At 47.3% G+C, this 26,910-nt stretch overlaps 1 protein-coding gene across 2 annotated transcripts in view; it reads right to left on the bottom strand.

Moving 5' to 3' along the window:
• prex1 (phosphatidylinositol-3,4,5-trisphosphate-dependent Rac exchange factor 1) overlaps positions 1 to 26,910 on the bottom strand; it is a 75,555-nt gene that overhangs the window by 37,745 nt on the left and 10,900 nt on the right. Inside the window, exons 1-10 of one of the 2 annotated variants that reach the window (XM_084679620.1) lie at positions 21,561 to 21,669; positions 19,981 to 20,046; positions 19,589 to 19,711; positions 15,569 to 15,673; positions 13,071 to 13,172; positions 12,703 to 12,864; positions 8,137 to 8,270; positions 7,522 to 7,637; positions 4,499 to 4,648; positions 1,569 to 1,716 (exon numbers count right to left, since the gene is read on the bottom strand). In XM_084679620.1, the coding sequence (XP_084535746.1) occupies positions 1,569 to 1,716; positions 4,499 to 4,648; positions 7,522 to 7,637; positions 8,137 to 8,270; positions 12,703 to 12,864; positions 13,071 to 13,172; positions 15,569 to 15,673; positions 19,589 to 19,711; positions 19,981 to 20,046; positions 21,561 to 21,569 (1,115 nt within the window). In that variant the 5' untranslated portion in view covers positions 21,570 to 21,669. Of the gene's footprint in view, positions 1 to 1,568; positions 1,717 to 4,498; positions 4,649 to 7,521; positions 7,638 to 8,136; positions 8,271 to 12,702; positions 12,865 to 13,070; positions 13,173 to 15,568; positions 15,674 to 19,588; positions 19,712 to 19,980; positions 20,047 to 21,560; positions 21,670 to 26,910 lie in introns of those variants that run through there. The other variant, XM_084679619.1, reaches the window with a different exon arrangement.

The raw sequence follows: 26,910 nt of genomic DNA, 5'->3' as shown, positions 1-26,910 counted from the left end.
CTAGCCACGAGTCACAGAAAAACACCAACAAGGAGACACTTCACGTCTCACTAAGCTTGGAGATGGATGGGAGGAAGCAAGAAACATTAGCAAGCACCATCCATGAAATAGATACTTCATGACAGATTATTTTATTCACAGATTTCCTACGTTGAAAATCTGGTTTGCGACTGTGAATGTGAATCAACAGATGGCTATATTTAATCCTTAATGCACAATAGCCACTCGTAGCCTTGAAGGTTGAACCCTCACCAAGCATCAAGCAGCGTTGAGCACCTCACCAATTACACAGCAAACTCTTACTTCCTGCGCTTTACTAAATCTTGCGTTATTTTATATATTTTATATTGTAAATTACAGCAAATTATATTGTATTTTATTGTATATTTTATTTTAATTATATTCCACTTAATATTGCTAGTTTATGTACCCTTAGTATAATTGGACCGCATATTTAAATTTAAGATTCCTATATGTTTATTTTATGCACCTTCCTGCCAAAGCAAATTCCTTGTCTGTGCAAACTTTCATGGCGAATAAATCCCTTTCTGATTCAGATTCTGGTTACTTTTAACAGCCATTTAAACTTAGCTCGGACCACAAGTTCATAAAGGTAAGTTTGCAAGTATGCCTTAATCACTTCTATTGCCCTAACAGTTCGTGCCCGTCCCCATCCCGTCCCCCCCGTCCCCCCCCCCACTTCCACCAAATCGGTGCCAAGGAGAATTTTAATTGCTGTTTTGAATCTCGCAAAAAGTGATTGTGTTGAGCAGAGGGAAGTAATGGAAAATGCCTTGCTGCCGGCCAGACCCTCATTGTCCATTCATGGCACTGAAAGACTAAAGGGGACAAGAAAGGAAAATAAACTGCAGCTCAGTCCAGCTCGGCCCACTGTTCAAGGGAGGGTCTTCCTAATTAAGCTGTGAGTGTGTGTTGAGACCTAACGAGTGATTGGCTCCTGACTGAAGGGGGAAAAACAATTCCAGGCAAACTCATTCATCCGTTTGGGCACTGGGAGATAGATTGAGAGTGTGCGTGTGTTTGTGTGTGTGCGTGTCTGTATCCATGTCTGCGTGTGTCTTCTGTGTGTGTGCAAGTGTGTGTGCAAGTGTGTGTGTGAAAAGAGAAGGCCAGCTGACAGAGGAAGTGTCAGCTTCAGGAAACTCTAAGAGGAACTACAGTACTTAGCACACTGTAGAACTCAAAGTGAAAAAAAAAGCTCAACCCACACTCAAACAACAATACACACACTCGAACTCAAACCACAGCACAAAGAACAGAAGGATGTCATGATAGCAGCAGGTAGGCCATATAGCCAAGCACACATGGGTTGAATGGCTTGTCTTCTGAGTTCCTAAATTTACACAGCAACAATTAGTCAAGATGAGGTTGGAATTAACGCAATTACGTAGATTAAAAACGGCACCTCTCACAGAATCCCCCCCCCATGACATTTTTGACCAACACATCGTACATTAACCGTTTTAAGATCAAACCTGAATGGATTTCAATGAATTCTGGAATAAAGCTTTAGTGTTGACAGTTAGTGTACTTCGAAAACAACTCACTTTCCCATGAAGCATTTGGGTACGATGCTCAGCTTCCGGCGCCGATCCTTGATCAGGTGGCGGCTCTTGGTCATCATGTTGTGGTACAGCTTCTCTCCCTTCTCTGCAATCATCACATAGGCATCCCTCTCCATACCCAGTTTAAGGCCTGCAACACACATAATCAGTTCATTAGTATGCTTGCTAGCAGCAAGTTACACTTTCATAGTACCACAAAGTTTTTGTGGCAATCTTGCTTTGACCTTCTTAGTAAGAAAGTCTTGGGGAGTTGGCTAACTAGTTAAAAGTGTGTGTTACGGAACATTTGAGTTAACCAGCCAGCTGTGTGTGGCTCGGTAGTATGAGTTGGCTAGCTTGCTGGCTAGTTGCAGCAGTGTCGTCGGATCTGAAATACAATATGCAAAAAATGGACAAACTCGCAGGTACTTCAATATCTTGTTAACCATTTTGTTTTTTTGTTGTTGTTGTTGAGGCGACTGAGCATTCACGTTCGTAAAAATATAAACTTAGGTGAAGAAATGAGTTACAGTATTTAAAGTGAGATTCAGATCTTCCCTTCCTGCACAAGCAATTCACATGGATTCCCATGACTGGCATTTCGGCTGGCATCTGGTGCTCTAAGAGTAACTATTGTTTCACCATGTCCAAAAAAACAAAACAAATGGGTTCCCAGGGGGACACCCAACTTCCCCTTCATAGCCCTCAGACGTCTACACAAGTACCAGCTCCCTGGGGGTGAGGCGGGCGAGGCGGGAGAGGCGGGCGAGGCGGGCGAGGCGGGCGAGGCAGGCGAGGCGGGAGAGGCAGGAGAGGGGGGTCTTTCATGGGGCTGTGAGAAGACACAATGAAGGGTCTTGCAGAGTTATCGCAGAGTTATTGCAGAGTTATCGCAGAGTTATCGCAGAGTTCAGACAAAGTACAGATGCAGCTGAGGATCTGTGGCTTGTGCTTGACGCCTTCTTCTGATGGAACACCAGATGTTTATCCCCCCACACACACACACACACAAACACACCCCTTGTGCCTGTCTGTCTGTCAATCAAAGTGCTGTTCCTGTTGTTCATTGTGAAGCTGAAGTTCGGAAGTCAACAGTGGGCCTCTTGACCCAGCTAGGCTCCATCACAGAGCTCTTCGTCTCAGCAGCTCGGCTCTGTCGCGATGCCCTCTGACCTGCTAAACACCACAGTGGGGCGAACGCAGCTTAAAGATGTTCAACTCCACCACGGGACTGTCAGAGCCTCCTAGCTCCACCGTGGGGCTCTCTGAGAGGTTAAACTCCACCATGGGGCTGTCAAAGCCTCCTAGCTCCACCGTGGGGCTCTCTGAGAGGTTAAACTCCACCACGGGACTGTCAGAGCCTCCTAGCTCCACCGTGGGACTCAGACCATTTCCATTACAGGGGGCTTGGAACTGACTGCTACTGACGGAGGTGGGGTTGGATTACATTTGACAGCAGCTGGACTGGGCTCAAACAAAGAGTGTCATTGAATCAGAGTGGGGTCTGTCCGGTGCCGAGAAGCTCTCTGAGCTTCTGGTGCAGCTGTCTGAGCATGTCCAGAGACGCTCTCGCTTCCCACTCCTGCTGGCACTAGCTAACACGCTAACCAACCCATGTTCCCTTTGCAAAAAAAAACCTAAACACAGATAAGATGGCCCCAGCCTTTCCCAGCTGGTAGGCTTAAGACAATGGAGCTTCTCTGGGAACACGAGGTGGGCTGACAGCAACGTACTGTGTCAGTCGATAGCGGGGGGGAAAAAAACAAACATTTGAAGGAATGAAGTAATTAGGATGCAACTGGATGATTTGTTAAGTTGTGCAATGTATTGATGTGTTGATGTCTAAACCTCCAGATGTGGTTGTAGGGGCAGGATCTAAGAGGAGGGGGTTCTGGGGTGTTGGGGGGATGGGGGCCTGGACAAGTATGACTGATCTGGCATCTGTTAGCCTCAGGTTGATTTCCGCCCAGCCGTAACCAGACACCCCAGGCGCAAGGAAACCCCATGGCTTTCCATATCCCTCCACTTTTCACAACAGGTTCAGGTGCTGAGGCCAGAGGGCTTTGCAATAACTGCTTACCTAATTCCCATCCAAACATCAACACGGCCCATTTGAAAGTTATTCAAGCTGCAGTTGTACACGGCCAAAAGCCCAGGTGTAATTAATGTCTTGCACCATCTGTTGTTTGAGCTGATTTGTTCTCGTATTGCTTAGGGGGTATTTGTTTTGATTTTTGGTGACCAACGCTATCAGATGTCGCATTGCCCAGAGCCACAGAAGTAGTAAAGGCCTTTCCAAGCTTTACTTATAGCGGCGAACACACACACACAATAACAGAGACAGGTGGCTGTCAGAGAACAGGTGTTCTTACTCTTGTTGGAACCCTTTTGAAGTAAAAAATTTAATTAAAAAAGTAAAAGGCAAAATTTGTTCAAAAAGTTACAAATTGTGTTTAATCGCTTGAAAACTGTTGTTCATGCCGACAAGAATGTACCACGGGGGAAGTAGTGTTTTAGTTCAATTATATTTGGAAAAGATTCTGGTTAATGAAATCCTGGATATTTTGAGTGTACTTGACCTAAAAACTGCTCCAAAACAAATACTGTACAAAACAACATGCTGTGAGGGGTATGGATGTCTAGACATACTGCTGCATGTCTACTCTGTTAGAGTTATATTACAGACAGCAACTCCATGAGGTGCACAGTGTCCTGTTTAGATGTTCTTTGCCAAGTCACAGCTCGCCTATTTCCGGACCTCGATGGGACCGAAGAGGCTCTTAGTGCACATTGTGGGCTTGTTTGTGAATGAACACCTCGTAACAGGTGGTTCTAAGGTTCAGTGTCACCCAAGCTTATATTGATTAAAAACAGAGTATTGTCAGTAAACTAGTGCTAGGACCATAAACAAAAGACATCTTTGCTTCACTCACTCTCTCTTTGTTCACGCTCCCTCAAGATGGCGTCCAGCCACTTCTGCTTGTCTTCTGCATTCTTGGCCATGCAGACGAACCACTTGTTCTTGGCCGTGTTGTGGATCTTCCAGCCATTGGTCACTGTGTAGTTGTTACTGTGATAGTCCGCTAGGGGAGAAAACAAACAGTTGACAGAAGTCGTTTGGTATACACACACGACAATGTTGCACTTTTGATGTGGCAGTTGGGAATGTGAGGTCTGGTCTTGAAAATTACACTACTGTTAATGACCTTACGGAAGAAGCACTCACAACATTAACATTACAAAGTCATTATTTGATGTAAATTACTAAGATAAATATTGAACAGTTTAGAAGTAGTTAAAGGTATTGCCTTGACTACACAGAAATCTTAATTTCTCAATTTTTCTCTCACTACCATTAATAATCCCCCCCAAAATTAAATTTTCAATTTTCATTCTTTCTTTCATCTTTCATTCCCTTGTGCTCACTCTCCTCTTTCCCGCAACATTCTAATTTTATCATCCGTTCAGCTCCAGGTGAATGTGTTCTGAACTTCTGAATAATGAATGCCCCTGGGTAATGGGTGCATTAGTGTGATCTTTAAAAGGTCATATAAATAGATATGATACCCCAGACCCCAAGGGGATAATTTAAACGTTAAAGGAAGAGCACAAGTAGATCGTATTGGAAAAGGTGTTCACTTAACGTGTTTGGGGGGGGGGGGGGGACAAGAGTCTGCAGGAGTGAGAGGAGGAGTACAGTGTGTCATCGTCTCATGAGGCGAGGTAGTCGAATCAAAAAGACAGATATGGGTACAGGCTAACAAGAGATCCATGTGTGTCCCCTGAATGAAGAACTGTCTGCTTCTTTTATCTAGGTAAGAGCACAAAGAAGTTCTTCAGTGCAAAAACAATCTGTGGGTAGATGTTTTCACGAGCGCGTTGGCACCATTCTCTTTCTGAGAAACGCGCTGTTTTGCACTGTGGTTTCCTCTTTCACACCCGAGGAAGAGAGCATGCAGCATACAGATACAGGGGATGTGAGGCCTGGGTCTGCTCTGTCTTGTTAGTTTATCAAAAGGAAACACTTGAGATAGAAGAAGAAGAAGGTAATTTCACCCCGAGGCCTAAAGAAACAAAGCCTGGCAAAACACAAATGCGGTGTGCAAAAAACCACGGAAGGAAAAAAAACACGCAAGCAGAGTGCTGATGGTTGATATGGTACTAAAACAGCCTGCCTACTTGTTTAGGGGTGTGAAACTTGAGTGGTTTGTGTCGTGAGATCATGTGCATCACTCGCCATCCTTCAACTGCCAGTCTGTCAGATTCACATCAGCCTTCTGTACTAAGGAGGGCTTCTAACATGAAGAATGGCAGTAACTTATTTTATAAGCATCTTCACTGCCTTATTGGGTGTGCTTTACCTTCAGCAAGGGCACAACCTTTGTTTTCTCACATATATTATTATTTATTTCTTTTCCCATCCCTAAGCCTCAGTCAATATTTGAACTACATAGACAACACAGGTGTCAAAAGTTTTGTCTTGGTAGCGATTAAGTTGCTTGTATTTGTGTTTACGTTCCGTTGCACGTTTTAAGTAGAAATTACGTTTTTGTGGCAAAAAGTGAAGCTAACGGTGGCTGACTTGCTGGCCACAGTCGCTGACGCTACTAACGTCACTAACGTCACAAAACATGGTGTGACTATCTCTAGCAGAACATTAGTTTAGCAGCTCGTTAACTTATGGGAGATGGCTAGGCTAACTGCTTTACTGCAAGGCAGCTGCAAAAACGCCACAAGCAAAGAGGCCTGGGTGATAACTATTTGCTCATTGGGTGTGCTTTGGCTTTGGCAAGGGCACAACCTTCGTTCTCTCACATATATATTTTTATTTATTTATTTTCCCACCCCTAAGCCTCTGTCAATATTGGGACTACATAGACAACCTCGGTGTCAACATTTTCGTCTTGGTAGCGATTGAGTTGCTTGTATTTGTATTTACGTTACGTTGCACGGTTAAGGTAGAAATTACATTTTTGTGACGAAAAGTGAAGCTAACGGTGGCTAACTTGCTAGCCACAGTCAGAGCCATAGTAAATTCAGAAAAGTAACATTTTCCAAATAGGTTAAAATAAATATTGAAGTCACTGTTGTAATTACATGTTAGCTTGTTAAAGTCTTTCAAAATTGTAAACAAAGGCTTTGACTGCGTGCTTATTGTTATGGTTTGTGCCAGGCTATTTATTTCTACTACTTTCCACGGGCTCATGATATGTAGCCAGCGCAAAAAAATTACAACGGTGAACAGACACTTTAACTGGAACTGCTAAGTCGGTTTTCATTTTCACCTGATTACGGACATCCCTACAGCCAATAAGAATCAAGTATTCACCCTGACCATGGTATATACTGAGGTATTACACGCGATCCGATATCTTGGCTTTCGAGCTAGGGTACCTGAATTGCAAACCTTGACAAAATCAAACGGATTGTCAATTGACATTTCCCCAACGCTTTTATCTTCAAGTTCCTGATCGTCAGTGCTACTAATATGGTTGATATCAGTAAACACCAGGAAACTATGGGCAGCTGGGGCAGCCGCAAGCACACCCTCACAATTTCCCCAGAAATGGTATCCTCTCTAGTTCTATCTAGCTAGGGGTTAGGTTAAGGGTTGGACCTACATTTACGTGTAGTCAATTAGTAGGATATTTAGAGTACAATGAATTTAACCTATTTACATAGTAACCTAATGAGGTGGTCTTCTTGACAAAGGGTAAAGTACAACATATTCCTTGTCTTCTTTGAGGGTGTAGGTTGGTTTAGGTGCAGTTCTACGGGTGTATGTGGAGCCCTCTGAGACATTGCGTGTAAAATGGGGTTAGTTGTGCGTGTAACAGTTTACAAATTAAACTGGATTTGATTTAGCCACGAATGAAAGGACAGAGGGATGAATGATGGACACGAGAGGATTTCGTGTGTTTCAAACTTAAGATGGCCGATGCTGGCAAACACACACCTGTTCCGTCCTCAACGTTTTCCACCTCCATCACCTCAGTGTTGATTCTTCCCCTGAACAAATAGAGTGGCCCATTGATGGACTTGGTCCTCTTGGTGGACTTCTTCCCAGAAACCCTAGAAAAAGACGCAAAATGTCGTCAAGAGTAGTAATATGCTGCTGAGGAAATGAGGCTGTCGGTGCCAGTACTGAAACTGAGCCTAGATGTTTTGTTTGTAAATAAATGAGCTGGGCATGCAAACAGGAATTTGGAAATTCTAATTAATGTCCCAGTTTTTCAAGCCTGGCTCCTGTCTGTAAAACTCAGGTCTTGAATGAAAACTCTGTCCTGTTACTCTAAAGTATATTCCCCTCAATTTGTCTTCCCTCGTAAAACAGGTCAGAGACTGAACCACTAGGGGATTCACATTTGAATCGTGATTCAGTTTGCAAGCGATTTAGATTGATTCACAAATGTATATCTCGTAAAAATTGTGAATCGATTGTTTTTCGAATCGTAACCCCAAGTTTCGATTTGAATCGTGAGGTACCAAAAGATTACTACCCCTAGGAACCACTGTAGCATGTTTCAAGAGGGAAGACAAATGAAATCGAGGCAGTCTTGGCCTTACTCACCTGGACTTCCTCTTGCAGTACACTAGGAGGTTGTCGAACAGGAAGAACACTCTCTCCTGGATGTTGCCTGCTGAGATCTTGAGAAGGTTACCATGGAGAAGCAGCTCTGTGCTGATGTCTGTCAGGTTGGTTCCCTGAGGAAAATCACAGGAAGTCAAAACCGTGACATTAATCGACTGGATCTTGAAATCTTAAAACAATAAACTTCTTCATGATAATACATCTGAGTTTGAACTCGTTTCGTGACTTCAGAGTTCGCAGGCTCAATAAAAACAATTCAACACACAGAATTCCAAACCGTTCCCTTGGATTCCGTTCAAACGATCTGCTTCCATCCCATTGTCCTCCAAAGACAGCAGGCCTACAGTCAACACTAGCCTTTCCCTGAACCTCTGAAATCAAGGGCTCAAAATTCCCATAAATGCTTAAAAATGAGCCTGTGGTCGCTTAACAGTGTGTCTCAGCAGAATGTACCAGAGGATGTGTAGGTTTCTGGGAGTTCATGAGTGAATGCTATTGGCAAAACCAACATTGGGGGAAAAACAGGAGCCACTTTAAACAGTGCCAGACTGGGTCCCTGGGGGCCTTCTGGTGAGCTCCAGACAGAGAGACTGTTTATTCTGCTCCAACAGTCCAGATCCCCTCACACCACTGCAGGCTGGGGCTGGACAAGTATTTCGACAGTTTAGGAGGTTTTCCTAATGCGTGATGACGGTGTTAAGATTTGTTATAAGATGTGTTGTGTTACTGCAGGTTACGTCACAAGTGTGACAGAACAATCAATGTGAAGTGTCACCTAATCCCTCAGGGGCAAAGACACAATATGGAACTTTGACGCTGGTGCCGAAACTTGAACACCCACCACAAAAAAAGTACTTCCTAATAATCCCACCACCTTTTTCCTAACAAGAACTAAAGAGGAAATTGGGCCTCCGTTCTGAAACACAGCGACCTGTGCAACCTTGACATACGAAAACATCGATACCCAACCCATAGTCTCACTTTCACACAGTAAACCAACAAGCTGCTTGCCTTTCACCGCCTGAGCCAAGTGGGCCCACAGGTCAGGCCTCGTTACCAGGAAACCAAGAAAGCCGTCTCTGAATCTGTTACCCCCCATTTCAGAGCATCTCGGTGATAATACGCTGCATCCCGTTGAAGGGCCAAAGAACGTTCCTTACTGAAGATATTCAATCCCGTTTCATAACGCACCGCGTCCCCTCACTTCAGTGTAAAAATGGCAATCTCTGTGTTGTTTGGCTTTTGAAACACGATGACGTCATTCTCGATGTCTCAGAAGGCAGAACGTGGCTCACGCAGTCCAGACACCAATTAACCTTTTCTGTCATCAGAGGATCCTTCATCCTTCAGTATCAATCAGTATTAATTAATTCTTTCTGAAATAACATTTGATGGGATTCAATCTAAGTAAAGAGAAAAAAAAAAGAAGTCTGACCGGATGCGTGTGCACCTTGCTGAGGTCTAGGCTACATCAATAATGTACGACACTTGGGTTGAAAAGGCGAGGTGATATTTCAGTGAATCAGTTAGTCCTTTAACAACGGCCATTCCCCCCACACCCCAAACATGGGTGTGTTTTCCGGGTAACTGTAATGAACTAGGTGCACAAGCACGGATGTGTGCACAGGCCATGCCTGGAGGGAGGGAAAGAGAGAACCACCACATCGGCCACAAAAACTCATGTCCGTGTTAAATGGATGGTGCCAACTCGAATCGAGTGGAACCAAGCAGGGCCATGTGTGGGTATTGGATATGCCCCCCCCACCCCTGTCCTTTCTATAGAACATCCCTTACTCACACCCACACACACACACACGTCTCTTTGATGTCATGCTCATCTCCACCCACTAGAAAATTCCCCTCCACCAAGCGTCCATAATCGATTCCTCTGGGCACTACATTTGCGCTGGACATACATCTCTCCAGGAAAACCCATGATTTGCCCTTTTTACAGGTGCGTTCCTGTCAGGCTGGGCAGACAGATCATGTTTTGCAGTATCAAGGCTAAACCCCGTGCTAAACTGTGCGTGCGTTTGTGTGCTTTAGCCTTTGCACGCATCCTCACATGTACTGTACAGTAGGGTCCAACAGTTTCAGACCACTATACTTTTAGCATTTGTTAACAGGGTGACACAGATATTTTCATAAATATGCTTAGTGAAATGGGGATACATTTTGTGTATCTTAGTATTTGGTATTTGCCTCTTTAATGACAGCATGCATGGACTCTTCACAAGTTTGTGCATGACCCATGTTATTCCAGCATGACCCATGTTATTCCAGCATGATTTGACAATGTTCCAAAGAGCTTCTTTCTCTGTCTTCAGTTCCCCCTCATGTTCACTGTGGTCTCAGACCCTCCTGCTTATTCCCTCTTTGTGCGTTTTCATGCGTCACTGTATGAGGATTTATGCATTTGTGTACAATGTGTGTGTGTGTGCGTGCGTGCGCGTGTAATGGAGGCCGTCAGTGTAGCGGTAATGTGTCTGGGTCTCATTCGGCAGTGCTCCTCACCCTCCATTAGGACTGGAGGTGATTACACAGGATGGGGGGGGGGGCAGGGTGAGACTAATGTGGGTAGAATTGGAGTGTTTATGGAGGAGAGTGGAGGAGAGGCAAAGTGCCTTTCCTGAGGATTAACTCTGATACGGGGAGAAAGCTCAAAAACTTCAAGAGACTTACCGAGTTGGCCAAAAAAGAATTGTATTTGTTCCAAATCCAGTCTAAAACACGAGAAGTCGGATGGTGTTTTGGTGGTTGTTTCTACGGCCGATGTTTGTCAGCCTGTTCAAACTGGCCTAACATAGACAGTGTATAACTATCCGTGTTACGGTAGAGTATGTTTATTAGTAGGTTATGTGTATTCTCCTGATGTTTTGATCAGAGCAGTGGTGACCAGGAACAAATTCAGAGTGTGTTTGACAAGGAAATTGATGTGGAAACCGCAATCCCATTCAATCACCTCCGTCTTCTAAATATACTCTTGTTAAACATACAACAGCTTCTTGTTTGATTTGCTTTGGAAGAACAACAAGCCGGAGGGTCAAGCGGTGCCATTTTTCAGACGGAGAGAGAGATTGGGGGAGAGAGAGAGATGGGGGGAGAGAGAGAGATGGGGGGAGAGAGAGAGATGGGGCAAGAGAGAGTTGGGGAGAGAAATGGGGCGAGAGAGAGAGAGAGAGAGAGAGACAGAGAAAGAAAGAGAGGGAAGGAAAAAAGAGGGCTGCTCATCTTGGCAGTCACTAAAGAGGGATGGCAAAGTGAGGGCCCCCCGTCTCCGTTTCTCACAGTCACACCGCGTGAGACAAGCCCCACCCCCTTGGGCTCCACTGATTGGGCAAGGTGCCCACTGGCGCTCCCCTCGGCGCCCCTGAGTGGGCAGATTGTCCCCTCTGTGTCCGTGGGGACAAGGGCTTCGTTGTGACGGGTGAGGGAGGCGTGAACAACGCGCTCCGCTCCCAAGCCCTGTCCGTGGCCCCTGCACGCTGAAGGATGATTTGGCCGCGAGAGCCTTTGGCTCTGAGATGGACGGGAGAGGCTGCTTAGTGGCCTGTCTGGAGAACAGACTGGAGCTTTCACTCACTGTTCGACTAGAATGAGAGGCCCTCGCTTTCACCATCCACACTTGTGTTTAAACTGTATTAAAGGGTATTAAAGTAGGTTTGGCGAGGGGTCTCTCTCCCATCCATTCCCCAGTCTCTGCCTCGTTCCTTTAACGACCCTCTCTTCAGACTTCCTCCCATCTCTCCTGCTTTGCTTTTCCTTCTCCCTTACCCCCCAATCCACCCTCCCCCCTTTCTCCTGCCTCTCCATCTCCTCCCTCTCCTCTCCCAATCTCCTCCCTCTCCTCTCCCCATGTCCCTCCCTCTCCTCTTCCCATCTCCTCCCTCTCCTCTCCCCATGTCCCTCCCTCTCCTCTCCCCGTCTCCTCCCTCTCCTCTCCCCATCTCCTCCCTCTCCTCTCCCCATGTCCCTCCCTCTCCTCTCCCCATGTCCCTCCCTCTCCTTTCCCTGTCTCCTCCCTCTCCTCTCCCCATGTCCCTCCCTCTCCTCTCCACGTCTCCTACCTCTCCTCTCCCCGTCTCCTCCCTCTCCTCTCCCCGTCTCCTCCCTCTCCTCTCCCCATGTCCCTCCCTCTCCTCTCCCCATGTCCCTCCCTCTCCTCTCCCCATGTCCCTCCCTCTCCTCTCCCTGTCTCCTCCCTCTCCTCTCCCCATGTCCCTCCCTCTCCTCTCCCCATGTCCCTCCCTCTCCTCTCCCCGTCTCCTCCCTCTCCTCTCCCCATGTCCCTTCCTCTCCTCTCCCCGTCTCCTCCCTCTCCTCTCCCCGTCTCCTCCCTCTCCTCTCCCCATGTCCCTCCCTCTCCTCTCCCCATGTCCCTCCCTCTCCTCTCCCCGTCTCCTCCCTCTCCTCTCTCCACGTCTCCTACCTCTCCTCTCCCCGTCTCCTCCCTCTCCTCTCCCCGTCTCCTCCCTCTCCTCTCCCCATGTCCCTCCCTCTCCTCTCCCCATGTCCCTCCCTCTCCTCTCCCCATGTCCCTCTCACCTCCCAGCCCTCGATGTGGGACTGAAGCTGCTCCAGGGCCTCCAGTTTCTCCATCTGCCTCTTGGTCTCGTTGATGTTGGAGCACACGGCCTTCATCACCTGCAGGGCCTCCTCCACCGCCGGGTAATCCGGATGCTTCTTCGGGGTCCTCTTCAGGAGCTCCTGCACCCAGGGACAGCACAGGGGAGGGGGGAGGAGGAGAGGGGGAGGGTGGGGTGGGTGGAGATAGGGGCGGGTGAGGATGGGTGAGAGGCATATTGAAGTGAATGACATGCAGAGCAATGGGAGAGAGAGACAAAAGGGAAGTGGGGGAGCCAAGGGAGCTGAGAGTAACCAGGCAGGGTAGGGGAGAGCAGGGCTGGGCTTACCTTCAGCAGGAGGGGGTACTTGCAGATCCTCTGGATGGGGCTTAGCAGGTAGCCCTCCAAAGGAACGTCGGTGCTCTTCTTCCCTCCCAACAGCATACAGTGCTGGGGAAAAACACACACACACACACACAGTAAACATTAAAACATGTTATACAACAGAAAGTTACAACCCCGACCTTTTAAGGAGGTAGAGTAATGCAAATCGAACTGAAACACACTGAATTGTTACTTGTTTGTTCAAGACATTTCTCACTGATGTAAACATTGTATAAGAGCAAGGGAGATTGGGGGGTGTATTGCCAATGAGTGCCTCTCACATATTAATTATGCCATCCATAGTCATGTGAAGTACAGCTTTATTTCTGTTTTGTTGTGTTACATACAACAAGGAAGAAATCTAGACAATGTCTCTGATTTCATGCTGTAAAAATTAAACCTTTTCTAAAATAAAAAATGTAAACGCTGGAGCTAAATCATCAAGAGCCCTTGATGTGCGTGAGGGAAACTTTGATAATGGCTTTTCTCTCTGCTTCATTTTTTGAGGGGAGTGGGGCCTGTCAAACGACAAGTCCTCAAGGGCACAGAGAGCAGAGATCAAGGGGTAACGCAAGATAGAACCACCGCTAGTCTCTGCTGAGGATGCAACACGTGACCAAGTCAAGAATCAACCAATATAATTACGTTCAACCGCTTTCAAGTTCAAATGGGGCACAAGGGGGGAAAGATGGAGCAATGCGTTTTTTCTTATAGTTATAGAAGCTTATTTATACGCAGGGAGTGGGTTGGGGGGGGGGGGGGGAGTGTTGGGGTGGAATGTTCGCTGAAAGCACTGCAGAATTCTGGGATTCCTAGGATTCCAGACGGCTTGGCAATCCTGATGCAATCCTGGCCTCTCTTTCTTTGTCTGTTTCCATTTCTTCTTTTTCTCTCTAGAAGTCCTCTGCTTTGCTCCTCCTCTCTTTTCTATCCCTTTCCCTCTCCCCTTTTCTCATCTGAAATATTTTTGTAAATCGCAGAGACTGGAACCAGATCTTGACTCTGACCTAATTTCTCATCATCACTTCAGGGGTTTGTAGTCGTTCTGTCAAATGTATTCACACACGGCACCTTGTCAATTAACACGGAAATCGTGCTGAAACGCAAACACTGAATCAAATTGGATGATGTCAGATATTATATGCTAACACCATGGAACTGAATAATAACAGTCTGATATGATTGCAAAACTACTGCAGAAATGAAGATATGAATTATTAATGCAACACTTGTCCCTGCTAAAACACACACACCAAGAATACCAAGAGCTATAGAGTCTAAACTCCTCCAGCCAGTCTCCTCCAAGTTACAGAACTTCAGTATCCTGACAAAAGTTCTGTGTGTCTTCAGTCAGTTGTTGTCACTGGAGTACTTGATTGCAGGCCTCTTTGCCTAAGTCATCTCAGCTTTCCAGTCACTTGTGAAGCTAAGAGCTGAGCTCAGCTTTTCTGACAGGAGACTATGTCAGGAGTAAGGAGGTACTTCTGAGCAGTCTCTCGGTTCTGTGTCCTGAAGAGTTCTGATTTATTCAAGTCATTCCAACATTGACACGTATTCATCAAGTTGGCCTTTCTCACCAACACATCAGACATATTAAATACGCAAATAACTACCACCCCCAATAAACTGTGAAGCTGCAGAACAGAGACAATATACACTTTCACTATTGATGTTTGTGTTAATATCATTTGTACAATAAAACCAATGGATTTGTTTCATAACCGCCAACTTTCTAGCCAATCAAACCTCTGTTAACTTTCCAATCCCTTCAAGTAGCTGGTCTAAGTGGCTAACCCAAGTCTCCAACACATGAACAAAACAAAAAAAACCTTTTACAGGCATCACAGGCTTAACATCTTCCAACACATTGCAGCTGGCTCTCTCTCTCTCTCTCTCTCTCTCTCTCTCTCTCCCTCTCTCCCTCTCTCCCTCTCTCCCTCTCTCCCTCTCTCCCTCTCCCTCTCCCTCTCCCTCTCCCTCTCCCTCTCCCTCTCCCTCTCCCTCTCCCTCTCTGCCTCTCCCTCTCCCTCTCCCTCTCCCTCTCCCTCTCCCTCTCCCTCTCCCTCTCCCTCTCCCTCTCCCTCTCCCTCTCCCTCTCCCTCTCTCCCTCTCTCCCTCTCTCCCTCTCTCTCTCAGAGTCTGACATCATGTTTGATAGCGTGCTCAAAGACAGTTCCTGTGTGTCCATTGTTGAGGGGTGAGCCGGGGGTGTCAAAACATGGAAACAGCTGTTGAGAAAGCGACCTTGAGAGTGACCGCGTGTGCGTCCGTGTGCGACCGAGCGAGCGTGCGACCTGGTTACCGTTGCCGTCAGATGGACGGACGACAACGGCGGAAGAGGGAGGGAGGGATCAGGTGGTGGTGAGACGTGTGGAGAGAGGGAGGAATAAAGGGGGGGGGGGGGGTGGTGTGGAGGAGTAGAGGAGGAGGAGAGGAGGAGTGGTTGGTGGTTGTGTTCTCACCAGTAGGAAGGTCCTGATGTGTGGGATCTTGTTGAGCTCCATCAGCAGGCGGAGGGCTTTCTCATGGTTACTGCAGTACTCTCCATACACAGAGAAACGAGCCCTCTGAGACACACAGAGAGATATGGGGGGAGAGAGAGAGAGATGGGGGAGAGAGAGATGGGGGGAGAGAGAGAGATAGAGAGAGAGAGAGAGAGAGAGAGAGAGAGAGAGAGAGAGAGAGAGAGAGAGAGAGAGAGAGAGAGAGAGAGAGAGAGAGGGGGGGGGGGGGGATGGGGGAGAGGGGGGGGGATGGGGGAGAGAGAGATGGGGGGAAAGACAGAGAGAGAGAGATGGGGAAAAGAGAGAGAGAGATGAGGGAAGATTGAGAGAGAGAGGTCAAACACAGCCATAACACACACACACACACTTTTAATGTCACACTGGACTTGTCGGCATCCCTGATATGGTGTGTTTACAAAACAGATTTTCCTTCCTGAAGGATGTCCTTGTTTGGGTAAATGCTGTAGTGTGCTGGCAGTAATGTCCAGTTATACTCAGTGCTACAGTTGTACGCTGTAGTGTTATCAGACCGCTCCTGTTTGAACTCGACACCCACCACAGCTATGCATCGCACACAGCTATTTCATCCTCACTTGTAATTTGATATGTAGAGATAAATAAAAGGTTCAAATGCGTTATTCATGCACTGTGAAGAACACTGCGTCCAGCACAGAGTCTACCTGGCTTGCGCATGGCCCAAGCCCTAGACAAGCCCGTGGCATGGGGGCTACCGAGCACTCACTGGGATGTGAACCCAGCACCACTTGGCACTACGTTCGTTGGGTAATTGAAACGTTTGCTTGTTACTTGAAGCAAGCAGGAAGTGAAATCTGATCCTGATCCGAGTACGGATATCTCTGCAACCTTGGGAGAAACACTAGCCTGGCTGCAAGGCTGGCTGGAAGGCTGGCTGGTGTGGTCCAGTTAGCATGGTCCACAGGGCTAATCAATAGATGATGTGGTCCAGCTAGCATGGTCCACAGGGCTAATCAATAAAAAGACACCCAATGCTACTGGCTGGCTACAACTGCTGTCTTTGGGACTATTCTGGGCACCGTGGCATGAGCTGGTCCAACACTGTGAGGAAGCTCCTACGGAGGTTTGTCTGTAACCTGGTACCAAAGAAATATGCCAGTGCTGGGAGGTTTCCAACAGCCCTAACACAGAACTGAGTCTAGACCTCCTGAATTAGCTCGCCTGCTTCCCTTCTGCTTTCTAAAACAACCAGACTCTCACCAACAGAACAAAAGTGTATCCAATGTGTGTGTGTGTGTGTGTGTCTGTGTGTGTGTGAGAGAGAATGAAGATGAGTGTGTAATATTCTCATGGCAACGCGGCAGGGAGCCAACAAATCTACAGTTGGTAGCCTTTCAGCAACATTACGATCTGCGTCTCCAGGTTCCCATGACGAGGGAGCTGAAAGTGTGTTACCCTATTTTGCGGCTGTGGACACATAGTCAAGCACCACTCTCTCGACCACACACACACACCCACAGATAAACCCCCCCCCTACACACACACACACACACATTAGGAGCTGAGCCTGGCAGAGGAACAGAGTGCGTGAATAAGAGGAACAGCTGGGCCGGCATATGGTGTACAAATCCTGTTCAATTGACTCACACACAAACAGTCAATGCTGTGGAGGACGTCGACAAGGTCAAGAATTGTTCTGTTTGTCTGTGTGTATGTGTGTGTGTGTGCGCGTGTGTGCGGTTGATTAAGAAAACATCGTAAGCTAATTAATCAGATAATGACTTCATTCAGTCAGAAAGTATCACACATTTACAGCCTTTCACTTGAGCAGTCAGATCTTCCAAGACCTCAGTATGACCTGTGGGGTCACCTGCAGAGCTAGCCTCATCTCAACGACTCTCCTTGTGCTCTAAATTGCTTAAAGAGTGTTTGTTTCTTTGAGAAGCACTTAAAAAAAAAAAATCAGTTTCCACCATTGGAATCTTTGGGAGGGTGGGGAGTCAGAGAGCAATATCAAACACAGGCGAATAAGTGAGTCGATGAAAAAAAGAGTATTTGTCAAGTGCATAATGAGATGACTGTTGGCCATGGTCATGGCTGTGTCTTTGTGTGGTTTGTGTGTGTGTGTGTTGGGTGTAGTGTGTTAGTCTAGAAACAGGGCAAATATTGATGTCTGTGATGCCAAAACATTCTAAAAAAAAACGTTTTGTGCCTTCTAATTCTCCCCTGCACGCCAGCGAGGTTCAAATGGACTGAGGTTTCCTGATCCCATTCGGAGCCACTCGGCCTCCACGCCCTAGGTCAACACTCTGGGATATTTGAGGTTCTGGCTGCATTAAGCTGCGTTCCAATCGGAACACTTCCTCTCCCCCTCCCCCTCCCGCTTGTGATGAATATGAACTTTATCAGGCAACGCGAGGTCTGAGGACACTGTGGCTGTTCACGGCCCTCCGTTTGTCCTCGGCTTAGGAACACAAATCTCAGCCCCTTTTAAGAGGGGAGTGTTTGTGTGTGGGAAATCGTACCCAAGACGGAACGTATCTCGAAATGGAATGCAGCCACTGGACTAGCACTGAGGTTTGGAAGGAATATGGAAAGATGCAGAAAATGCTGGGATTACATTTACATTTTGTCATTTAGCAGACGCTCTTATCCAGAGAGACTTATAGTAAGTACAGGGACATTCTCCCCAAGGCAAGTGGGTTGAAGTGCCTTGCCCAAGGACACAACATCATTTGGCACAGCCGGGAATCAAACCGGCAACCTTCTGATTAATAGCCTGACTCCTTAACCGCTCAGCCATCTGACCCCAGATCACTCCTCTTTCCTACTCGAGAGTGATTGACAGGGACTCCTCTGCTGAACAATGCAGGGAAGTTAATCAAATCTCAGTCGGGCTGTCCCCAGTCGTAGGGTCAAGGGTCGGGGGCGGAGGGCACCAGATGAGGGCAGTAGATTGGGCTAGAGGTGTCAGTGTTGAAGGAGAGAGGGGTCACTCACTACAGAGAAGAGTGTAATGGATCTGAAGATAACAAAGCCAGTGGTTGTGTAGGTCCCGCCCTCTTAATGACAGGAGAAACACACACACGCAAACATACATAAACATGTGAAGGCACAGGCACAAGAACACAGGGACATTCTATTACCACACACACGCAGACACTTGCACAGTGCCAGACAGAATAAGGCACTCTAACATAAGATTTAGAGATGCCCACCAACCGCCCCACCACGGCAGCAAAGGCTAACCTCTCCAGCCCTCAGAGAAATGGAAAAAGCATGTTGATGTACTTAAATCAATCGAGTTGTCTGACCTCTCGGTCTGCAGCAGACTCTGTGTGTGGTATCTGCGTAGGCTCTCGTTATCTCGGCTACCTGACAGGCTGGTTCACCAGCAACATAAATCCATCTCCTCATGGAAAGTGCTTGTGTATGACTTCAGGACAGACAGCTGTCAACTAATATGGGTTAGACTATAAGAGCTAACAGTTTGAACTAGGTTTGTTTTTCTTTTTTTTCCTTTTACATAATTCTGTCAGCTGATTATTCAAAGCGACAGAGGGAGAAAGAGAGAGAGAGCGAGAAAGACAGAGAAAAGAAGAGAGAGAGAGAGAGAGAGAGAGAGAGGGGGGGGGGAGAAAGAGAGAACTAAACTAGTGGCACCATTGTTCCATTGATGAGTGACACACCATCTCTTCCACCCGGGCACAGGCTTGTCTTTGTTGTCCCCAAGGGCCAAATGAGTTCAATCAGGGGGGAGTGGGGAGGGGAGGGAAGGGAGGAAGAAGCTTTGGAGAGACGGGGGGAGAGAGGAAGGGGATGGATGGAAGGGGGGGTGGGGGGGGCGACGAGAGGGAAAGCAAAGTGCCGAGGGGGATGCCAGTGACACAGCCTTGCACGGGTTTGTGGGGAAAGAGGGATAGAGGGGGTCTTTCTAGCGGACAGGATGCAGGCTTGTTTGGGGGGATGGAGGGGAGAGGTGTGTGTGTGTGTGTAACTCACAAACTGCAGGAACACGTGTCCTAGGGCGTGCAGAGGTTGGGGCTCGGGCTGCAGGCTTCCCTCCACAGCTGACAGGACCTCTTTGTGAACGTCCAGGATGGCCTCGATGTTGGAGAACAAGATCTGGAGCATCGAAAACATACAAAACTCCCACTCAATATGGGGTTTCCCTCCAGGAACAGAAACACCCCAAGAAATGGAAAACATATCATGAATATTGTATCATGAATATTGTATCATGACATATATAATATCGTATCGTATTCAATCAAATCATATCGTCTCGTCCTGACTAGGTATCGGCTGAAGATTTGAGCACATCTAACCAGGTTCACGCACATGAGCAGTGACGTCGTGGGAAAGATAGAAACGTAGTAATCGCAGGGACGTACCTTGACATGTTCTGGGGCCAGACACTGCTGTTCATCTGCTGTCTGCCTGATTCTGTGTAAAAAGGCCTGGAAGACAGAAGGAGCTTGGTTAGCCTGTCCTCATTACACATGTTCTGACCACACACCTGTAAACACACACACACATTAACAGCTAATACTCTTAACCGTATGATATCTGAATTATGCCTTTAAAGCAACCTCGTAACATTTAAAAAAGTTTCACTGTAATGACAATGTGAACGTATACTCTTTGTCCTAGACCCATGCATATTCATATGCCAGACACCTCTATAAATACCAATGTTATTGTGCCGCAGCTTAACACTCCGTTTCCTCAGGGAGACAGTAATAAGACCATGTCAGGTGAATCTGCAGCACGCTACCTTTGCAACGTTGCGTTTGTGAACCACAGCCCCTCTCCTGAGACAGCTGACCTGCCACTCAAACCCTGACTGGAGAGCGATAAGGCGGGGGAGACAGAGGAGCGCAATCCCCTTGTCTCTCCATCTCTCTTTCATGTTTTATCTTCTTCTTGGAGTCTGTCGGTCTCTTTCTGTCTGTCTCTTCGCGTCTGCGACGTTCCCCATCCTGACTGGGTAACAAAGGCCAACGAGAGAGAGAGAGAGAGAGAGAGAGAGAGAGAGAGAGAGAGAGACAGAGAGACAGAGAGACAGAGAGAGAGAGAGAGAGAGAGAGAGAGAGAGAGAGAGAGAGAGAGAGAGAGAGAGAGAGAGGAGAGAGAGAGAGAGAGAGACAGAGAGAGAGAGAGAGAGAGAGAGAGAGAGAGAGAGAGCAGTGTCTCCTCCAACCCGTTTCTGTCTGGCTACATCCTCTCTTTGTCTGCGTCTGCCTCTGTTTGTCTCTCTGTTTCCCCTCTGTTAGTCTCTCCAATCCGAGATCGTACACACAGGAAACCGCTCAAAAAAGCTGCGTGATGCTACACGATTCTGAGATCTTGGCTAAACCCTGAGAAGGCATCGAACGGGCCCTGGCAGCAGGCCTCCTTGCACCCTGCAGCCTCGGGGCTGCCAGTCGGGGCTGCCAGTCTGGGCGCTACACAGCCTCCAAACCACAGGGATGGAGGAAGCCACACATCACACACACACAAAGAGATGAAGCCACACACACACACCACACAAAATACACACACACACAGACCACACACCAGGAGATAAAGCCACACACCTCATCCTCCTCCCTTTAATGAAAGACTACCCCTCACAATCACACATCAGTTCTAAACATAGACAACACTCCAGAGAGTTCCACGTCAGTCAGTCAGTCAGTCAGTCAGTCAGTCAGTCAGTCAGTCAGTCAGTCAGTCAGTCAGTCAGTCAGTCAGTCAGTCAGTGCTTGTCCATTGAGACATAACACTTTGGGAATTCTCTGTCTGCCTTTTACAGCCAGCGTTTACACTTGTCATATAAAAATAGCACACAACAGTCAGCGTGCTGGGACTCGGCTAATTAAAGTGTACGCTTATTAGTGGGGAAGTATAGTAGCAGCTTTTGGCTGGTTCGAGGGCTGGTGTCGGTGCTTGAGGCGTGCACTAATTAAATCTCCCATATGGCGACTTGTACCATGTCCATGTTGAAGGAGCCACTCGTGTAGAAGACTGGCCCTTGGCAGCTATGATGGGGAGCACCAGGGGGTGCAGAAGGTGGAAGAAGGGCTTCCTCTCTCTCTCTGCTGGGATGGATTAGCAAGGTTGAGGACGGGAAGGGTTGGAGGAGGAAAGATGGGTCGATAAAGCAGGAATGAGGGTTAGGAATGGAGGAGAATGATGATTAATGGGTGGGTTGACAGATGGATGGATGGTTGGAAATGAAAGAGTCCACCATCACAGTCCATGTGACCCAGTATGACTGCTGTGCTCGGAGCCTCACTCCACAGTTGAAATGTGCCACACAGATGTGTTTGAAGGGGCTGGTGTTGGTGTAAGAGAGAAAGAGAGAGAGATAGAGAGAGAGAGAGAGAGAGAGAGAGAGAGAGAGAGAGAGAGAGAGAGAGAGAGAGAGAGAGAGAGAGAGAGAGAGAGAGAGAGAGAGAGAGAGAGAGAGAGAGAGAGAGAGAGAGAGAGAGAGAGAGAGAGAGAGAGAAAGAAAGAAAGAAAGTAACAAAGAGGTTCTTTCAGTCCATGTCACGCCCCAACACAGTGCTTTAACACCCTGACTGTGTTGGCTAGCCCCAGTGTTCCATCGCAAAACAGCCACGTTTATTTTGAAAAGAAGGAAGCTTTGTCTATCTCCAATCAAGACAAGCCACCAGCTTCAGAAGAGCCGGGACGAAGAAGGCAATTAGATAGCCCTCACCCGGTCAGCAGGCAGGGAAAACTATCTGGGTGGGGAAAAGGACAGCACGTACGTCCACACACACACACGCGGGCTGAATATTGAGTAGCTGTCATCTGATACACAGGTCTCTGAGAAGACATGCAGACGTGACGTTGTCGCGTCCACAGCAGGCCTGACTAACAGAGAGCCCCGTCTACCGGGGCCGGCAGCTTGGAGGATGCACAGCCTGTTTGTTTTCATATCCATGTCTCCAGTGACCTTTCTCTGGCCCTCTGACGTCAATACCACGTCACATGACATCGCTGCCCCTCGCCCGTGGTACATAAACCAAATGTGAATGGGTAAGGGCGGAAACCCTTGTCGTGGTAACCTTGGTTACCTGATGATCATCATCATCAGTGGTTGTCATCGTCGTTGATGGAGAGCACCAGAACAGGCTGGAAGAATGCTCTGCTCTATGCTGTAAGTTGCTCTTGCAAAAGTGTCTGTTAAAAGAATACACTATTGCGTAACATTTGCTGTAAAATAACCAACAACATAATAATAAAAGTACAAATGCAGTTACCCTCAGCAAATAATAGTGTAGATAGATAATAAATGCCAATGGACTGTGCATTCATTTTACTCTCAGATGATCTAAAAATAGCGCGAAAACTCAATTTAGCCCTCACTCTGTAACGTGGTAATAATGGAGAAGTCAGATGGGAATCTGACCAGGGACACAGACACACATTGTGAATCCCTGAGAATCACAACCATGATTCATCTCCTGCCGTATGGTGCTGGGACACAGCTGGCTGGCAGCTTCCAGGGGGAGAAGGCAACAATATTCCACTCCGGGGTCCAGTCCGGGGTCCACTCCGGGGTCCTGTGCCCAGAGGCGCTGCGGCCTGTTAAGGGACAACTGCTCGTTCTGCACTCACGATTGAGGCCAGGGTTAAACAGACCACCATGTAACGCTCCCCTGATATCATGTCACAACACCAAACGGTACCGGAGGGAGTCAGGTGGCTGAGCGGTTAGGGTATCGGGCTAGTAATCCAAAGGTTGCCAGTTCGATTTCTGGCCGTGACGAATGAAGTTGTGTCCTTGGGCAAGGCACTTCACTCTACTTGCCTCGGGGGGAATGTCCCTGTACTTACTGTAAGTCGCTCTGGATAAGAGCATCTGCTAAAAGACTAAATGTGAATGTACCGACGGACCATGATACAGCTGGTACAGAATCGACCGTGTTCCGTGACACGTCTACATGTCTGCAGCAACCATCGATCCCTGATGGAGAAACTAAACTGTTGTGATTTTGACTGTAAGTGTGCTAGTGTGACAGTAAGTGTGCTACTTCTGACAGCAGACCTGGCTACTTGTGCCTGTGGTTGAACCTTGGTGTGCAGCATGGGATATGACTACACAAAAAAACAGATTGATTAATTGAAACTCTTTAGAGATTTAAGTGTTAATTACCGATGGCATACATTGGCTACCTGCCAACACACTTCCTGTCTGAAGACCACACGCGCACAAACGCGATAACGGACGCAAGCGCTCAACATACTTTTGTTTAAAAAAAAACCAATAAGACAAACGACATCCTCAGCATATAAAACAAACAAAATCACATCACCCATTCATCCATGTATCAAAGCTCCTCCCCTCCCCCCACCCCCTTCTCCTCGTCATGGTTCTAATTGTTGAGCCCCCCCACCCACCCTCTCGGCTGGGGGGCACAGAGGGTTGTCTTGGAGATGTGCTTTTATTGCTCTGGTCTGAATCCCCCCTCCCTCCCCCACCACCCCGTTGTTCACACTCTCCCTCTCTCTCACACAAACACACGCACACATTCCCCATAAGAGCCCACCCGCTTTATCTCATTACGCCGTCTGACTTTAAGGTCGGTGTAACAGGAAACTATTAAATCCCAGCCGCAATAAGCAGGTATTAAGAAAATGTCGCCGTATATTAAACTCGGAACGGTAATTTCCTTGCGAGTGAAAATAAGGTAGGAGAAGTAAGAACACCATGATGATGAAATTCATGGAGGATTTGGGATTCATTATTAACAATAAGACATGAAGGCTAATATCGATGATATCTACGCAAAGATCATATACGGTAGATAGGTGAGAATGTCGAGATTGGTGTTTCGAGCATATGATTCCTTGACAGTGTATGAGGTTTCAGAGAACACTTCGCTGCCCTTTACAAACAGTTAGGTGCCTCTCTGTACAAGCTAATTTATGACACATCCAGGACAACTGGTGAGTCATCTTTGAGAAAGATCAACCTTTCAACCCCCCTGGGTTGAGCTTTCTCACATAAGCCTGTTAGCTATTTTGCGGTTAAGTTATCATTAGCATTTATTTTACAAACATGACACCTCCGCCTCCCCAATCAACAAACACCGCTACAAGCCAATTAGTTTACACGCAAGCTGTCAAAAGCCAAACAAGCTTCCATGCAGAGGGGAGTGGCACTGAAGGCTGAACTCCCCCTTTTCAGATAACATCACCAAAGCAATCACAGTCCTTATTGAATGGTCTGCAAGTGCCTTGAAAGGTAACAATCGGCGGAGAATTTTCTGCTGCTTACATAGACCGTCTGCTTCCAAGCGGTTGCAGCGCAATCTACTCTTTGTTGGTGTGCTTATGGCATGCAAACAGGAAGTGAAAACAGTGCAGTCAGGTTGAACAAAAGCCACAAACCCTGTTTTTCTGAACTGCAATCTTATTTAATAAACAATGTTTGCATGGTGGTGTAAAGTTTGCTCTCCATTAAAACGCCAGCGCAAAAGTCTCTTGACAAGAAGTCTTTGTGCAGAGGAAGTGTGCACCATCGAATGTTTTAAATCTAGGGCAAGCATGAATAGAACCTGGTTTGTAAATAGAAAAGCAAGCTGCAGAACAGCCCATGATGGCTTTCTTGTTTTTAGAATAACTCAGTAAAACAGCAGTGCAGTTTCACTGAGCAACACATCTTGCTTACAGTAACAGCCATGTAGATCATTCCCCACACATGCCATGATGAAGGAAAATTGTTTATTAATAAATAACGGTAATGGACCTCTGATATCAGCTCTTATTTCACGGAAGATTATGACCAATCTGGCTTGTGTGCAATGAAGCCAATGACACTTTACCATGACACAGACCGACACGCAGACAGACAGACAGACAGACAGACATGCAGACAGACAGACAGACAGACAGACATGCAGACAGATAAACATGCAGGCAGGAAGGCAGGCAGACAAACAGGCAGGCAGGCAGATATGCAGACATGCAGACATGCAGACATGCAGACAGACAGACATGCAGACAGACAAACAGGCAGGCAGGCAGGCAGGCAGGCAGGCAGACAGACAAACAGGCAGACAGACAGACAAACAGGCAGGCAGGCAGGCAGGCAGGCAGGCAGACAAACAGGCAGGCGCTCTTTGCCACAATCTGGCGACCCGCTACGCCAGAAACCAGGGTGTGGTCCGGTGTGACCCGCGGCCGGGTGGCGTCTGTGGCGAGCTCAGCGAAGCGAGGACGGCCCAGACAGAGAGGTGCGAGACCACAGACGGGCCATATGCCCGCTGCTCGCTCAACTGGAGATGGAGCGGGGGACCTGCTGCCTCCGTGTCTGTCCAGGGTCTGAGGTTCCAGATCACCGTGACGACGTCTGTCTGGCCGGGAGAGAACCTTCAGAGATGGATGTGATTGTGTTAAATGCTCTTAGCCTGATCTTGATAACGTTAGGTCTGAATCAAGCGAATTTGCATATGGCTTTATCACCCCCTGTTTGAGTGTGATTACATCAGGTGTGGCTGGGAAGCTGCATTCTCTTAGATCTACAGTGGATTTTCACAGGTTGTGTCTCAGTGACACAGCTTTACTGTATTACGTGAAAATTGTGTAAAAAAAAAAAAAAAAAAATCCACTTCTTCGGTATGTCTACATTGGCAACCTTTGTCAGTAGTCAGTCAAACTGGAGAAGTCAAGAATTTCACCATGTCACAACTCTGGAGTATGACACGGCCCGTTGCGACAGCGGACGCTGGTGGGGAGGTGGGGGGATTTGAATCAGATGCCACCTCGAGGTCGGCAGAAGCAGACTGCCGCGTCACGTTGTCTTGTGGCGGGGGGGGGGGACCAAAAGTCCATCACAGTGGCTTTACGGAGAAGGAAAGAATCCCTTTAAATGTAGTCACAGCACTTTGTTTACGCTCTGCCAAGGTCAGACACACTCACTTAGAAAGATTCATCACAGTGTTATTGGGATAGTGAGGACTCTGGTCAAATCTGAAGATGTTTAATGATATCACTCTGACTGAGCATTTCTACTGCCGAGCCTAGAACCGTGAAAGGACAATAAGTGTGTGTTCTCTGAACAAGCTGTTAACACACCCTTAACACGTCCGCTTGCATAATCTGCATGCAAGACACTCAAGATTGTGACGAATACAATTGGGAGATCAATCGGTAATTGCGTAAAAATGTGCTAATCAATTCATATGACTTCAAAAACACCTAGGTCTTTGACGCCACTGCTGCTGGGGAATCATTAAGACAGAACCACAGCACTGTGTCGCCACGGTGGCTGTGTTTCTTTAAGTCTGCAGAGAGGACAGGGATGGAGAAAAAGGAAAGAATAGAAA

This window comes from Hypomesus nipponensis, chromosome 18 (genome assembly GCF_054491055.1).
Source record: "Hypomesus nipponensis isolate SF chromosome 18, ASM5449105v1, whole genome shotgun sequence".
Taxonomy (NCBI): Eukaryota; Metazoa; Chordata; class Actinopteri; order Osmeriformes; family Osmeridae; genus Hypomesus; species Hypomesus nipponensis.
This window is presented reverse-complemented; position numbering and strand designations above follow the sequence as displayed.